A 14831-nucleotide genomic window follows, 5' to 3' on the forward strand; every position below is an offset into this window, starting at 1 on the left:
TGTGTGTGTGTGAGTGTGTTTGTATGTGTGTGTGTGAGTGTGTTTGTATGTGTGTGTGTGCATGTGTGTGTGTGTGCATGTTTGTGTGAGTGCGTGTGTGTGTGCATGTGTGTGTGTGAGTGTGTGTGTGTGTCTGTGTGTGTGTGTGTGCCCATGTGTGTGTGTGAGGCTGTGTGTGTGTGTGTGTGTGTGTGTGTATAGGGGAAGTAATGGAAGTTACCTCTGTTTTCCTAGAGGCAACGCACTGCCTTCGCAAGGATTGCTACACTCTCATGATTTAGTCATGCAGGATATGACTGTAAAGTGTTCCAGTCCAGGGTTTGAGCAGGTGAGAAACATGGTCAGCCGTGTGATAGAGAGAAACTGGGGATCTCCACCATCACTAGCCATAGGCTTCGGATGACAACATACATGTACAAATACATGTTGTGACCACAACTCTGATTCTTGGGATGATGGATTGGCTAGATGGTCAGTGTGAATCGGGTTCTGAGGAAGGGTCACTGGACCCGAAACGTTAACTCTGTTTTCTCCTTCAAAGATGCTACCAGACCTGCTGAGCTTTTCCAGCAACTTTGTTTTTGTTTGGGTTCCATCTGCTTGGGGTCAGTTTGGGACCTGCTTCCTTGTCCCATCCAGGGTGGAGGTCAGGGTGCTGTGGTTTAGCCTCGAGAACTCAAAAAGAAGAAAGTTTCATGAATGAAAATTGGTAAATCGACTACACTTTAGTGGCAAAAACAGCAGCAAAATATTAAAAGTTTTCAACAGATCCCATTAATTCTTGTTAGACTTCAGCTGGAGTATTGTGTTTGCTTCACATTATTGGAAGGATGTGAATACATTGGAGAGAAAGTGCAGAGGTGGTTTTCAAGAATGTTTCCAGGGAAGAGAAACTTCAGTGATGTGCATAGATTGAAGTTGTTGGGACTGTTCTCCCTGGACAGAAGAGGATTGAGAGGAGATTTGATAGAGATTTTCAAAATCATGAGTGGGCTAGCCAGACTAGATCGGGAAAGCCGTTCCCATTCATAAAAGGGATAAGAAAGAGATGGCACAGATTTAAAGTGATCTGCAAATGAAGCAAGAATGAAGTGAGAAAAACCATTTTCACTTGGTGAATAATCACCGTCTGGGATGCACTGCCTGACAATGTGGTGAGGGCATTTGGTTAGAAATGGTGTGTAAGGGTAAGAACGGCGGGAGGTTCACACTAGATAATGTTGCCTGTTTATTGAGCTACTGCAGGCATGATGGGCCAATTGGCCTCATTCAGTACAGTGACTCTTCTGTAATTCTGTGAGTTGTGAAAAGAAGTTTTGGCTGAAGTGAGTGTGGGAGAGGGGAAAAGAGGGGGGGGAACTGAAGGAGATCCATGGATGTAAAAGATTCCGAGAGCGAAGTACGGGGGGACTTCAGAGAGCAGCCGCTTGAGTGTGGGACTGGAGTCACATAGCTAGTGGTACTAGCTTTCCTCTTCTTAAAGTGGACCAACTGGTGTTTTCTGGGCACTACAACAACAGCCTGGTCACTCTTCCTGATGCCCAGTTTAGTTTTATTTCTAGATTGTACCCATTTAAAAAGAAACATAAGTACCAGGGTAGGATTTGTTGTTTCTAGGTGCCCAGGCCAGCAACATGAGCAGACTCGGAGACTCCGCCTTGTAGCCTCCCGGAGGGTGGGAGTGAATGGTGTGAGTGTAATTTTGGAGGAGTTCCTGGTTTATTTCAGCGCTGAGTGACAAGGGGGTGGATTGCGTCCAGTTGCCAACATCAATGTAGAAATCACTTTGAACGCAGGGGGGAAGGAGTGAGTTGGAACTGCATCGGTTTCATGTCGTGTTTTCAACAATGCGCTACACAAAACTCTCTGAAAGCAACGGAAAGTGAGGTTTGTCAACTGGATCTCACCCCTGAAACTGGGAACTGACTTCCCGTCTCTCGGTCTGTGTGTCTCTTTACATTTTGGTTTAATTTCTCCCTCTCTGTGTGTGTGTAGCCTCTTGTTTCTCTGTGTTGGAAGCTCTCTTTCACTGGCGATGGCTCAAAGCCTCAACGGCATCCTCCCTTGTCTCTGTTTCGGTGAAGTTTCAACACCATGACTTTGGAAGTGAGTTTTGTTGGCTTATGGGGGAGCTGAGCCGCTGTCCCAAACCCACAGAGTGAAGGGAGCTTTGGGACAGTTACAGTGTGAGCTGGACCCTCGCCTCTAGCGCAGCCACGTGTACAGTCCCAGGCTCCGTCAATTCTTCAGCCAGCTCCCACAGGAATTGGGGGATTTTTGTTTTGGGGGGGGGGGGGGGGTGGTCGGTGTTGGTGGGGGGGGGGGGGGGGGGGGTAATTACAGGGGTGTTGAACCGGAGGGAAGGATGAATCATTCAGGGGATTGCTTCATCGGGCTGTGGGACATGCTGAAGGATTGAAGTTGAGTCTTTGTGATTTCGGAATTTGGAATAAATGGGGGAGGTGGGAGGGTGCGGTGTACTGTGAAAGGGGAGGTATTCTGCCTAGGTGGAATTGTTTGTGCGGATTTAAATGAGATCGTGACTATTTTGGGGAATTATTATTGGGGAGTTGAAAGAGAGAAGCTGAATATTTGGGGGTTTGGGGTTAATTGCTTATGAAGATTTGAAGATGGGGGTAAATGTTTGGAGTTTTGGGGATGCTTGTTTATGGGAAGCCGAAGGAGAGAGGGTGAATGTTGGGGTTTTGGGGGCAATTGTTTACATGGAGAGGGTGAATATTTGTGGGTTGGTGCTAATTGTTTATGGGGAGTCAAAGGGGAAGAGGGTGAATGTTAGGGGTAATTGTTTATGGGGAATCAAAGGGGAGAGGGTGAATGTTAGGGGTAATTGTTTATGGGGAATCAAAGGGGAGAGGGTGAATGTTTATGGGGAATTGAAAGAAAGGGGATGGATGTCCATTCCAGGAGGGTCAGTCTATTTTTTTGGTATGTTCCTCTATGTTGTCGGGTTGTGATGGTGTGGCCGGTGATCTTTATCCGGTTTGGGACCATGTAGAATGTGCAGTCAGTCGGGGGGCAGTAATCACAACCTTCGACATTGAGCGAGCTAAATGCAGGGTCAATACCAGCCTCCTCCACCCACTGGGTGGTTGCAAGGTGAAAATCCAAGAACGTCACACTAAAGAATAAAGAACAGGAGTTGGCCATTCGGGCCATCAGAACCTCTCCTTCCTCATACCATTCCCCATCAATAATCAATGTGTCACAGACTCTGTGGAGGGCATATCACTTCCCTTTCTGGACGAGGTACTTCTTAACATCATTCCACATTCTTTAATAAAACAAAGAACTGCGGATGCTGGAAATCTGGAACAGAAATAGAAATTGCTGGGGAAACTCTGTAGATCTAGCAGCATTTGTGGAGAGAGAAACAGAGTTAATGTTTTGAGTCCAGTGACCCTTCTTCAGACCAATAGCATCTCGGGAAAAGTGGTATTTATGTTGATGGTGGGGTTTCATGGTCACTGTCAGAGACTAGTTTTAAGTCAGGATTTGTGAAGTTTTTTCTTATTTTAATCGACCTGTTTCAGCATGTTGTGACACACCTCTGGCACAGGTGGGATTTGAACACAGGTCTTCTGGCTCAGAGCGGGGAGTGGGGTAAAGGAGGGAACAGATAGGTGGAGAGGGAGCCTAGAGGGAGAGAAGTAAAAGTGGGCAGACAAATGGATTGTTGATGGTCTTCCCCAGGGAAGAAGAGAAGTGAGATTGATGGTGATGGGGACTGTGAGTGGGTGAAAATAAGGTGACTGTACCAATAGAAGCTCATGACAGGCCAGTGGGTGTGGGTGTGGGTGTGGGTGTGGGTAACAGACATGCAAGGAGATGTTCGTGGTCTAAAATTGTTAAACACAATGTTGAATCATGAAGGCTGTGAAGTCCCTAAGAGGAAAGATGAAGTGCTTTTCCTCCAGCTTGCATTGAACTTCCTGCAAAGCATCTTGAGGATGGTACACACTGCTGCTACTGAGCGTTGGGGGCAGAGGGATTGGATGTTTATTGGTGTAGTGCCAATCAAGCCGACTGCTTTATCCTGGATGGTATTAAGCTTCTTGAGTGTTGTTGGAGCTGCCCCCATCCAGGCAAGTGGGGAGTATTCCATCACACTCCTGTCTTGTGCCTTGTAGATGGTGGGCAGGCTTTGGGGATCAGGAGGTGAGTTACTCGCCACAGGATTCCCAGCCTCTGACTTGTTGATAATATTGAGCTGTGGCTCTCATTTACACCACGAGGGCTACCTTATCCACACTTGGGACTGTATATTAGTTGAGGAATTGGAGGGTAAAGAGTGTCTTTGAGAAGAAACAAAAACTGAGGAAAGTCACAATCTGCAAATGATAAAGATTCATTGTATCAATTAATTGAAACGAAGTGCTTCGAACCAAGAGCTACAATAAGGGAGCAGACTGGAAAGCTCTTTATGGCTAGCATTGACACGATGGGCTGAATGACTTCCATCATTGTCCAAAATCTTCCAATGTTTTAGGGGATCACGGAGTGGTAATATCGCTGGATCAGGAATCCACTGGCCCATGTTAGAACCCTGGGAACATGGGATTAAATCCCACTGCATTAGCTGGTAGAATTTGACCTCAATTAATAGTGAACCCCTGAATGGGGCTCTTGTGGCACAGTGGTAGTGCCCCTACCTCTGAACCAGAAAGCCTGTGTTCAAATCCCACCTGTGCCAGAGGTGTGTCATAACATGCTGAAACAGGTTGATTAAAATAAAAAAAATTCACAAATCCTGACTTAAAACTAGTTTCCGACGGTGACCGTGAAGCTATCACCAATTGTCTTAGAAAGCATTTTGGTTCAATATTGCCCTTTCGGGATGGAAACTGCCATCCTTATTCAGTTTGGCCTGTATGTGACTTAAGTGGCCTCTGAAATGGCCTGACTATTTGAGTGAGTGAGGGCTAGGCTTGGTCACAGAAGGCGAGAATTTACAGTGAAAATTTAGGACTGTTTGTATTCTACTGTTTGATGCTGACAAGGAGGTTGCTGAGAGGTTGGGCAGGCGAGATAGGATATCAGCTGTTATCTTATTGAACACATGTGAGAGGCTGTGTGGCTAATTCCTGCTCCTGTAATTCCTCTCGTTGTAATAAATATCCCCAGCAAATTTAATAAAATGTGGCTCCAAAACACAAAGATCAAAGCAAACATCCTCCATTGGGTAAATGTCCCTTTGTCTCCAGTGGTGTACTCAGGGTCTGTACAAATAGAAAAACTCTCTCTGGTTTCTTGTGTCAGAAATCCCAGATGCTTCAAACACATAGAGAGTGGTAGGAGTCTGGAGCACGCTGATGGTGGAGGCAGATAAGATAAGGATATGTAAGGGACTTTTAGATGAGCACATGAATGTGCAACGAGGGCAGACAGAAGGGATTGGTTTAATTTGGCGTCTTGTTTGGCACAACATTGTGGGCTGAAGGGCCCGTTCCTGTGCTGTACTGTTCTATGTTCTATGTAAAACAAATGGACCATTCAGTACTAAACTGTAGAGACAACTGGCAAACACTTATTAAATAAGTGTTCCCAGTGCGTGGGAATAATTTTCCAAAGTGTAAATTTGAAGATTTCTGAATGTCCTGGACACACCCTTTAGTTTGACACTGATATCCTCTCCATATGGATTCATTTATGTTGTCAGTTGAAAGTGTCACACAGTCTGTAACTGTGGAAAGCAATCATTGTGGTCTTCTAATGAAAGTCCTCAATTTTAAATAATCACAGAGGAAGTGCGTGCGAGGTTTAGGAGAATTTACTGCAAAGTGTGGAGCGTTTTACCACAGCAATGCATTGAAACAGTGATCACAGCAGCCTTCAGGGCAAAATTAAACAAATTTTCAAGGCAGATTGAAATGCAAAGCTATGGTGAGAGAGAGCACAGCGAGTGTGGCTAGTTTTGGGTTGATCTAGTGCAAAGCCAGCATCATTGGAGTGGGCTGAATGGCCTCAGTCAGTACTGGAAAGTTCTGAACATGGTAATGCACTGCAAATTGGAATTTCCCAGCCTACAGTGAAGGATACAGATATTCCCTGGGCTGGGTGTGCGGCTCAGGCCTGAAGTTTACAACTGCACAACATTGCGATCTCCAGCCATCGCCAACACATGCAGACCTCTCCTCCACCAGCACGGATTTGAAAGCAGCACCTTCTTCTACACAGAGTGAGTGAGAGAGAGACACACATGCACACACTCACGCAGACACAAACACACTCACTCACAGACACACACACTCACACGGACATAGAGAGAGGGCAGACACAGTGAATGATGGAAATATGGCGACAGAGGCAAAAAGTGCAGATAGAAAGACTCACTCACACTTGCACACACACACATAAGTACTCACATTTATAGCCACCCACATTAACACTAACACTTACACACTCAAGCTTACACACTTAGACACACCTGCATAAACTTGTATTTACATGCACTTATACATACACACACACTTCCAGACACCCACATGCTTATAGACATCCACGCACACTGACACTTACACACACACACACACACTCGCGCACACACACTCACGCACACACACATCTATATCCCCCTGTATACACTTACACCCACTCGACACATACATTCACTGACAAACGCATGCACATACGCATACACAGACGCTTAAACACAAATATGCATTAACACACAGTGTAAAGGCATTGCCAGCCACTGAGGAATTACCTTTCTGTTGCAAGGGTTCAAGACTGAGAGATAGTAAGAACTGCCGATGCTGGAGTCAGAGATAACACAGTGTGGTGCTGGAGGAATGCAGCAGGCCAGGCAGCATCAGAGGAGCAGGAAAGCTGATGTTTCGGGCTGGGACCCTTCTTCCAGGTTTACCAGACTGTCCTGGGACTGAGTCATGGTGTTACTATGAGCGTAGGTGCGCATGCCCAGTGATGTGGGGTTGGAGTGGACAATGTGGCACTGTGCCTTCAGTACAGGCCAAAGTTAGACTGGGTGCAGCTGTGACCATTGTCTGACCCAGCACTCTGTGGTGGGGCCTGACAGTCTCTGAGAGGGTTTGGATGCCTGAGTAACCCTAAGGCAGGGAAGGCAATGGCCCAGAGCTGCATTTGATCATCAGGCAGGGACTTGAGGTGAATTTAACACATTTTGCACGATTAACTGCTTTATACAATGATTAACTTTACAGGATATTTAAATTACACCCTCTTTATGAGTCAGTGATTGGCACAGAGCTCTCTCAACTGTAATTAGTGTTTGGTTTGCTAGGATAATGTTCGAACAGTGTCTTAGCTGAACGTTCAGCTCCTGAGCTGCTTGGCCAGTAAGCCGAGGATTTAGAAATGCCACGATTAATATGAGTGTGAAACAGGATGGAGTTGGTTACCGCCTCTATCCCTGTTCCTTCTCCTTCCCCTGCCACCCTCACCCTCTCAATATTAACAGATCATTCAGGTGTCAACCTTTCTGTCTACCTGTTTCTCTGAAGCTGCATCCCTGCTTCAGTGTCTTTGCTCAGCTGTACTTGCACTGAGTGTGAGTCTGTCACTCTATCTCTCTCTCTGTCTGTCTCTCTCTGTCTCTCTCTCTGTCTCTGTCTCTCTCTCTCTCTCTCCCCCTCATTCTGTATCTTTTCCTCCTGTGTTGGGTGAATTACCAACCTCCCTCCTGAACAGAATCTTCACAAACTCTGTGGCTTGTCTGTAAAATCTCATCCAAAACTCTGCTACACATCTTCTAGCTCCTACTGAGTTTCATTAGCCCATTAACTTGCTGACCTACACTGGCTCTCAGTCCAGCAATACCTCCAGTTAACAGTTCACATCCTATTTCCAAGGCATTGCCCCCTGTCTGTAATAATCCTCAGTCACTCAGCACTCTGAGATTGCTACACTCCATGAACGATGGCCTATTGCAGCTCCTGATCTCCAACTTTCTGAACCTTCAGCTGCTTTGAGCTTGGGAATTCTATCCTTAAACCTCTTTGTCTCTTTACCTCGATTTCCTCCTTTACAATGCTCTTTCAAACCTGACTCTACTGTTCAAATATCTAAGTACATGTGTCGGTGTCAAATTATTTTTGGGAACACTCCCGTGGAAGGGGTCATTATATTAAAGGCACTACAGAAGTGCAGGCTTTTCCCACTCCCAATGCTGACTATCCTTAGCCATTATTTGCAGGAGGGGTGATTCCCTTCACAGACCCTCTGACTCACAGATCACCTTGTGCGTGTCCTGCAGGAAGGGAATCTGAGCAAAATCCGACTTTGGGGTGAGGAGTGTGAGTTGTGTCCATTTCTGGAACTCAAACTTGTCCTGGTTGCCTGGACACCCGGATGATGGGGGGGAGGGGGTCTAACAAAGTGCTCTCTATCCCAGCCCCTGGCTCTAAGGGAGTCCCTGTCAATAAGAGGAAAGTTAAAGTCACCCACCACAACCACCCTGCCTTTCTCACACCTTTCCAGTATCTGACTACATATCTGCTCCTCTGTCTCCCGTGGGCTGTTGGGAGGTCTATAGAAAACTCCCAACATTGTGATTTCGCACTTCCTGTTCCTGAACTCCACCCATAATGCCTCACTGCAAGATCCCTCCGTTGTGTCCTCCCGTGACACAGCTGTGATGTGATCCCAAATCAGCAATGCGACTCCCCCACCCTTTTTGTTTCCCTTTCTGTCCCGTCTAAAACAGCGATATCCTGGAATGTTAAGCTGCCAGTCCTATCCCTCCTTTAACCATGTCTCCGTAGTGGCAATAACATCATAACTCCATTCAGTAATCCATGCTCTTCGATAATCTGTTTTACCCGCTATACTTCTTGCATTGAAGTAAATGCACTCCAGACCTCCCTCTGAGCCCTGTGACTTCCCTCTGCCTGCTCTTACTCTGCACTATGCATATCTCAGTCTCTCCTTTGTCCCGAATCCCTGCACTTAATGGCCTGTTGTTCCAGTTCCCATATTATTCATATATAAATCATAAATCTTTCAACGCAGCATCAAGAGAGGCAGACAACCAATCTGTATAATTAACTGGTTATTTGTGAATGGATTGGGGACACTGGTGAGAAAATGACACGAGCTGTTGATTGTGCCAACGATTGTGAAAGGGTACAACAGCATACAGATAGATTGGTGACTTGGGCACAGAAATGGCAGATGGAGTTTAAACCAGACAAATGCGAGGTGATGCATTTTGGAGGATCAAATTTAGGTGTGAATTATACTGTAAATGGCAGAACCCTTAGGAACTTTAACATACAGACGGATCTGGGTGTGCGGGTCCACAGTTCCCCAAAAGTGGCAACACAGGTGGCCAAAGTGATTAAGAAGGCATTTGGCATACTTGCTTTCAATCAGCCAGGCCATGGAGTACAAGAGTTGGCAAACCGTGTTGAAGCTTTATAAAACTCTTGTTAGGCCGCATTTGGAGTATTGTGCACAGTTTTGGTCACCACATTACCAGAAGGATGTGGAAGCTTTGGAGAGACTGCAGAGAAGGCTCACTAGGATGTTGCCTGGTCTCCAGGGCATTGGTTATGAGGAAAGGTTAAAAAGACTAGGATTGTTTTCACTGGAAAGACGGCGGCTGAGAGGAGACCTGATAGAAGTCTGCAAAATTATGAGGGGCATAGATAGGGTGGGTAGTCAGAGGCTTTTTCCCAGGCTTGAAGTTTCAATTACAAGGGTACACAGGTTCACTGTGAGAGGGGGAAAGTTTAAGGGAGATATACGAAGGTAGTTTCTCACACAGAGAGTGGTAGGAGCCTGGAATGCACTGCCAGAGGAGATGGTGGAAGCAGGCACGTTTAGACATTTAAGAGGCATCTGGATGGTTACATGAATAGGGAGAGAGTAGAGGGATACAGACCGAATAAGGGCAGAAGGTTTGTTTTCTTTAGTTTAGTCCGGGCATGATGATCAGCACAGGCGTGGAGGGCCGAAGGGCCTGTTCCTGTGCTGTACTTCTCTTTTGTTCTTATGTAATTTTTGGCATTTGGATTTCAAAACAGAAGCTCATATGGGTGTTGGTTACTTTAGTAAAGTGCTTTGTTTACAATAAAATCAAGGTCAGAGTGATCTTGTGAAACTTCAGTGAACATAGTCCAGCCTCTGTCAGAAGTCACTAGCTGCAGTGCTCTGTGGGGAAACATTATTTATGGCACAGTGGTTTATGACAAATGGTAGACTTTGAAGGCCATTAACTTGTTCTTAGTTCAGAATAATCAAAGCTTGATTTTCAGCTGGTAAACCGAGAGATTGCATGTTTTTACAGTAGTTTGGAGATGACCTGACTGGTGTCAGGAACAAGTTTAATTTTCTCTCCTTACTCAACACAGTTACCTCAAAGGAAATGTATAGATTTTGGAGGTTCCCGACCAGGGAAGGTTGATTGGAAATCTGCAGGTTATTAAAAGCTGACAATGTTTAAGCTCTCAATTTTGTACATATAAAATACAACAGCATAATTAGGCCAAACAACCCCTTGAGTCTACTTTGTTATGCAGTCATTGCTAATATGTTTCTCATACTCATTCTTCTGCGTTCTCCCTATAACTCCTGATCTCCTTACCAATCAACAGCCAATCTATCTCTGTCTTAAATACACTCACTGACCTGGCCTCCACAGCCCTCTGCAGCAGTGAGTTCCACAGATTCACCACCCTCTTGCTAAAGAAATTCTTTCTCATCTCAATTCTATAGGGTTGTCTCTTCACTCTGAGGCTGTGCCCTTGGGTCCTAGTCTCTTCTGCTAGCGGAAACATCTTCTCCATGTCCACTCTATCCAGGCCTCTCAGTACTTTCTACGTTTCAATCAGATCCGACCTCATCCTTCTAAACTCCATCAAGTACAGACCCAGAGTCCTGAACCACCCTTCATGCCTGGGATCATTCTTGTAAACCTCCTCTGGATCCTCTCCAGCTCCAGCATATTCTTCCTTAGGTACAAGGTCCAAAACTGCTCACAATGTTCCAAATGCCGCTGAGCAGAGCCTTATACAGCCACAGCAGTACATCCCTGTCCTTGTATTCTAGCCTTTTTGAATTAAATGCTCATATTGTATTTGCCTTCCTAACTGCCAACTGAACCTGCATGTTAACCTTTAGAGATTCCTGAAATGAACCCCTAAGTCTGTTTGTTCTTCAGATATCCAAAGCGTTTCCTGATTTAGAAAACAGTCTACGTCTCTAATCTTCTTACCAAAATGCACAATCTCACACTTTCCCACATTATATTCCATCTGCCACTTCTTTGCCCACTCTCCTAGCCTCTGTCCTTCTGCAGTTTCCTCAACGCTACCTTGTCCTCCAACTATCTGTGTGTCATCTGCAAACTAAGCAACAATGCTGTCAGTTCCTTTGTCCAGATTGTTAATGTATGACATGAATAGTTATGGTTCCAACACTGATTCCTGCAGAACTCTATTAGTCATCGGTTGCCATCCTGAAAAAGACCCCTTTATTCCTACCCTCTGCCTTCTGCCAGTCAGGCAATCCTCTATCCATGCCAGTACCTTGCCCCTAACACCATGGGCTCTTACTTTATTTAGCAGCCTCCTATACAGCATCTTGTCAAAAGCCTATTGGAAATCCAAATATATCACATTCACTGGTTCCCGTTTGTCTTACTTGCTCATTACCTCCTCAAAGAATTCTAACAGATTTGTCAGGCATGACGTCCCCTTGACAAAGCCATGCTGACTCAGACGTATTTTACCAAATACTCTCATCCTTAATAACAGACTCTAAAATCTTACCAACAACCGAGGTCAGGCTAACCAGCCTATAGTTTCCAGTCTTCTGCCTCCCTCCTTTCTTAATCAGGGCTATTACATTAGCCATTTTCCAGTTCTCTGGGACCCTCCCTGACTCCGGTGATTCCTGAAAGATCACCACCAATGCCTCTACAATCCCCTCAGCGATCTCCTTCAGAACCATGGAGTGTAGATCACCTGGTTTGGGTGATTTATCCACCTTCAGACCTTTCAGCTTTCCCAACCCCTCTCCTGAGTGATGGCCACTACACTCAGCTCTGCACCCTGACTCTCTTAAAGTTCTGGTATGCTGTTGGTGTCTTCCACTGTGAAGACTGAGGCAACATACCTACACAGTTCCTCTGCCACTTCTTTGTTCCCCGTTACTACTTCACCAGGCTCATTTTCCAGTGGCCCAATGTCCACTCTTGCCTCTCTCTTACCTTTAATATATCTAAAAAAAATCTTGCAATCTACTTTAATATTACTAGCTAGCTTACCGTCATATTTCACCAACTATCCCATCCCCTACCACCACCCACTTCATTTAAGAAGGCTTCACAGTCTACAGGAAAGAAACTTAGAAGAATTAATTGAGTAGAACCTGATGTTGTTGGGAAATATGTAGACATTTTTCTTTTGCTTTGCATTTTAAGATCTTCTTAAATTGTCATCTACATCTCGTCTGCTTGTTTTACTGTGTTTGTATTTATTCTTTGTGTAGAAGCTTTGGTTCTGTTGTTAGAGAGACTCTGAAGCCTTGTGTAATATTTTGGTGACTGACCACTCTGTAAGGAATATATGCAAATAATCAATGGGGCCAGATTTCATTCTAGGATCTGACTTGTCTAGTAGTACCATCCTAACAGAAAACGGGAAGGAGTTTGGCCATAGGACTGACCCTTCTGCTCAAGAACTTCCTGCTGGTTCTGCATTGCAGCGTGCGATTTCAGGATCTGGGAAGGTACTGTCCTGTGTATGTGGTACATAGGAGTGAAGATGTCACTGACAGGGACTTTAATCTTAGTCTGAGTGTTCTGTCATTGGCCATTGTTTATGAAACACAGTGGGCAGCTCAAGAGATAGGAACATAGGAGCAGGCCATTCAGCCCCTTGAGCCTTCTCCACTGGTCTAGATCATCTACCTCATTAGAATCAAGAAATCCAGCAATCTCTAACCAGATAGAAACCAGTTTGTTGGAGTTTGGCCTTCATCAGAGTCAAAAGGGGAATAAATATTTGTGAATGACTGTACTTCAACTTCTGGGAAAGGAGTCAATATTTGAGTTTGGTAACAACTCTGACAAATGTTGGATCTAGGCAACAGTGCACAGGAAATGGAGAGACTTACAACAAGAACTCAATGTGGCCTTCCTCTGAACCCCAGGCAGAGGCTATTTGGAAAAGGAGGAGCGTCTTCTGATGTTGGTCAAAGAACAGTATTGAGCACTGGCTATCACTGACAGCTTCATACATCACAGTTTATGTGGACAGGAAAACTTCCTCTACAGTGTCCCCCAGCAAACATTCCCAGGACAAGGACAGCACAGGATTAGATACAGAGTAAAGCTCCCTCTGCACTGTCCCCCAACAAACACTCCCAGGACAGGGACAACACAGGGTTAGATACAGAGTAAAGCTCCTTCTACACTGTCCCCCAACAAACACTCCCAGGAGAGGTTCAGCACAGGGTTAGATACAGAGTAAAGCTCCCTCTACACCGTCCCCCAACAAATATTCCCACATCAGGAACAGCATGGGGTTAGATAGAGAGTAAAGTTCCCTTTGTAAATGAGCACAGTCTCATAGGATTTATATTACTGGTTCTGGTAATACTGAAACCTGGGTTACTGATGTTGAGACAAGTTGAAATCTCAGACAATATTGAAATTTAAATCAATTCATGAAGTAAACCTGTAATAAGATATTCTTCTCCATGACGATGACCATGAACCTACTGGATTGGTATAAAAGCTCTTTTGGTTCACTCATGTCCTGACAGGAAGGACATCTACCCTCCTCACCCGGTCTGGCCTACGTAGGTGTCCAGAGTAATTCTTCACAGACTGAGACAAGTGTATTCAAGAACGCAGGTCAGCACCATCTCCTCAGGGGGCAATTAGGGATAGGCAATAAATGTCTGGCATAGTCAACAATGTCCACTTCCAATGAATGAATTCAGAAGAACATTATTCCATTATAACTATTCCTGGATCAGGTGTGTCTCTCCCATATTTGGTTATTTTTTGAGCGGACGAGGTGTCATTTGACTTGTCATCATCGTTACCCCCTTCCCTCGCCCCCATCTTGCTGGACCATGTTCAATGTTCCTCTTTGTCTGGAGTTTGGTTTCTTTGCTGCTTCTGTATTTTCTCAACCTTTCCTCCCCTTTTCTTTTTGCAGTGACTCTCTGCTTTGGCTGTTTGTGAATTGAGACGATGCCTCCTGCAGCCGGAGGGCCACAGGGTTACACGCCCCCGGACGGAGGGTGGGGTTGGGCCGTGGTGTTGGCCTCCTTCATCTCCATCGGATTCTCCTACGCTTTTCCCAAAGCCATCACTGTCTTCTTTAAGGAAATTAAGGACATCTTTCATTCCACAGATAGCCAGGTGTCATGGATCTCCTCCATAATGTTGGCAGTGATGTATGCTGGAGGTGAGTCAGCCTGAACATAGATACTACGTACGAACAATGTATGAACCAGTAGCAGGAGGAGACTACTCAGCTCCTTCACCTGGCTCTGAATTTTGATCAGATTGTGGCCAACTGGATTGGGGGCTCAACTACATACGCCCACCAACCTTGCTCCCACACACACAACCACCCCCACTGCCCTCCCACTCTCACATACACTGACTCCCACACACACTCAACACACACACACACTTAAACCCACATTCCCACACTGTAACACACAACGATATCAAACCTTTCTGCATGTTGAGACGTCCCAAGCACTCCCTTGTTACTGACCCTCCGACAGTGCGGCACTCCCTCGTTACCGACCCTCCGACAGTGTGGCGCTCCCTCAGCACCGACCTTCTGACAGTGCAGCGCTCCCTCAGC

At 45.5% G+C, this 14831-nt stretch overlaps 1 protein-coding gene and 1 long non-coding RNA gene across 10 annotated transcripts in view; one reads left to right on the forward strand and one right to left on the reverse strand.

Moving 5' to 3' along the window:
* The window catches only part of LOC125486077, a 9650-nt gene extending 2714 nt beyond the window's left edge, over nt 1-6936 (reverse strand). The window contains exon 1 of the long non-coding RNA XR_007264762.1: nt 6725-6936. This is a non-coding gene — a long non-coding RNA (uncharacterized LOC125486077). The remainder of the gene's footprint in view (nt 1-6724) is intronic.
* Nucleotides 1-14831, forward strand: part of LOC109938041 (monocarboxylate transporter 1-like) — a 58259-nt gene that overhangs the window by 19541 nt on the left and 23887 nt on the right. Inside the window, exons 1-2 of one of the 9 annotated variants that reach the window (XM_048612134.1) lie at nt 1748-1940; nt 14169-14420. In XM_048612134.1, the coding sequence (XP_048468091.1) occupies nt 14204-14420 (217 nt within the window). In that variant the 5' untranslated portion in view covers nt 1748-1940; nt 14169-14203. Of the gene's footprint in view, nt 1-1747; nt 1945-1975; nt 2107-2329; nt 2421-5649; nt 6197-12443; nt 12730-14168; nt 14421-14831 lie in introns of those variants that run through there. The other 8 variants (XM_020536513.2, XM_048612135.1, XM_048612139.1 and 5 more) reach the window with 8 other exon arrangements.

This window comes from Rhincodon typus, chromosome 25 (genome assembly GCF_021869965.1).
Source record: "Rhincodon typus isolate 14 chromosome 25, sRhiTyp1.1, whole genome shotgun sequence".
Lineage (NCBI taxonomy): Eukaryota > Metazoa > Chordata > Chondrichthyes > Orectolobiformes > Rhincodontidae > Rhincodon > Rhincodon typus.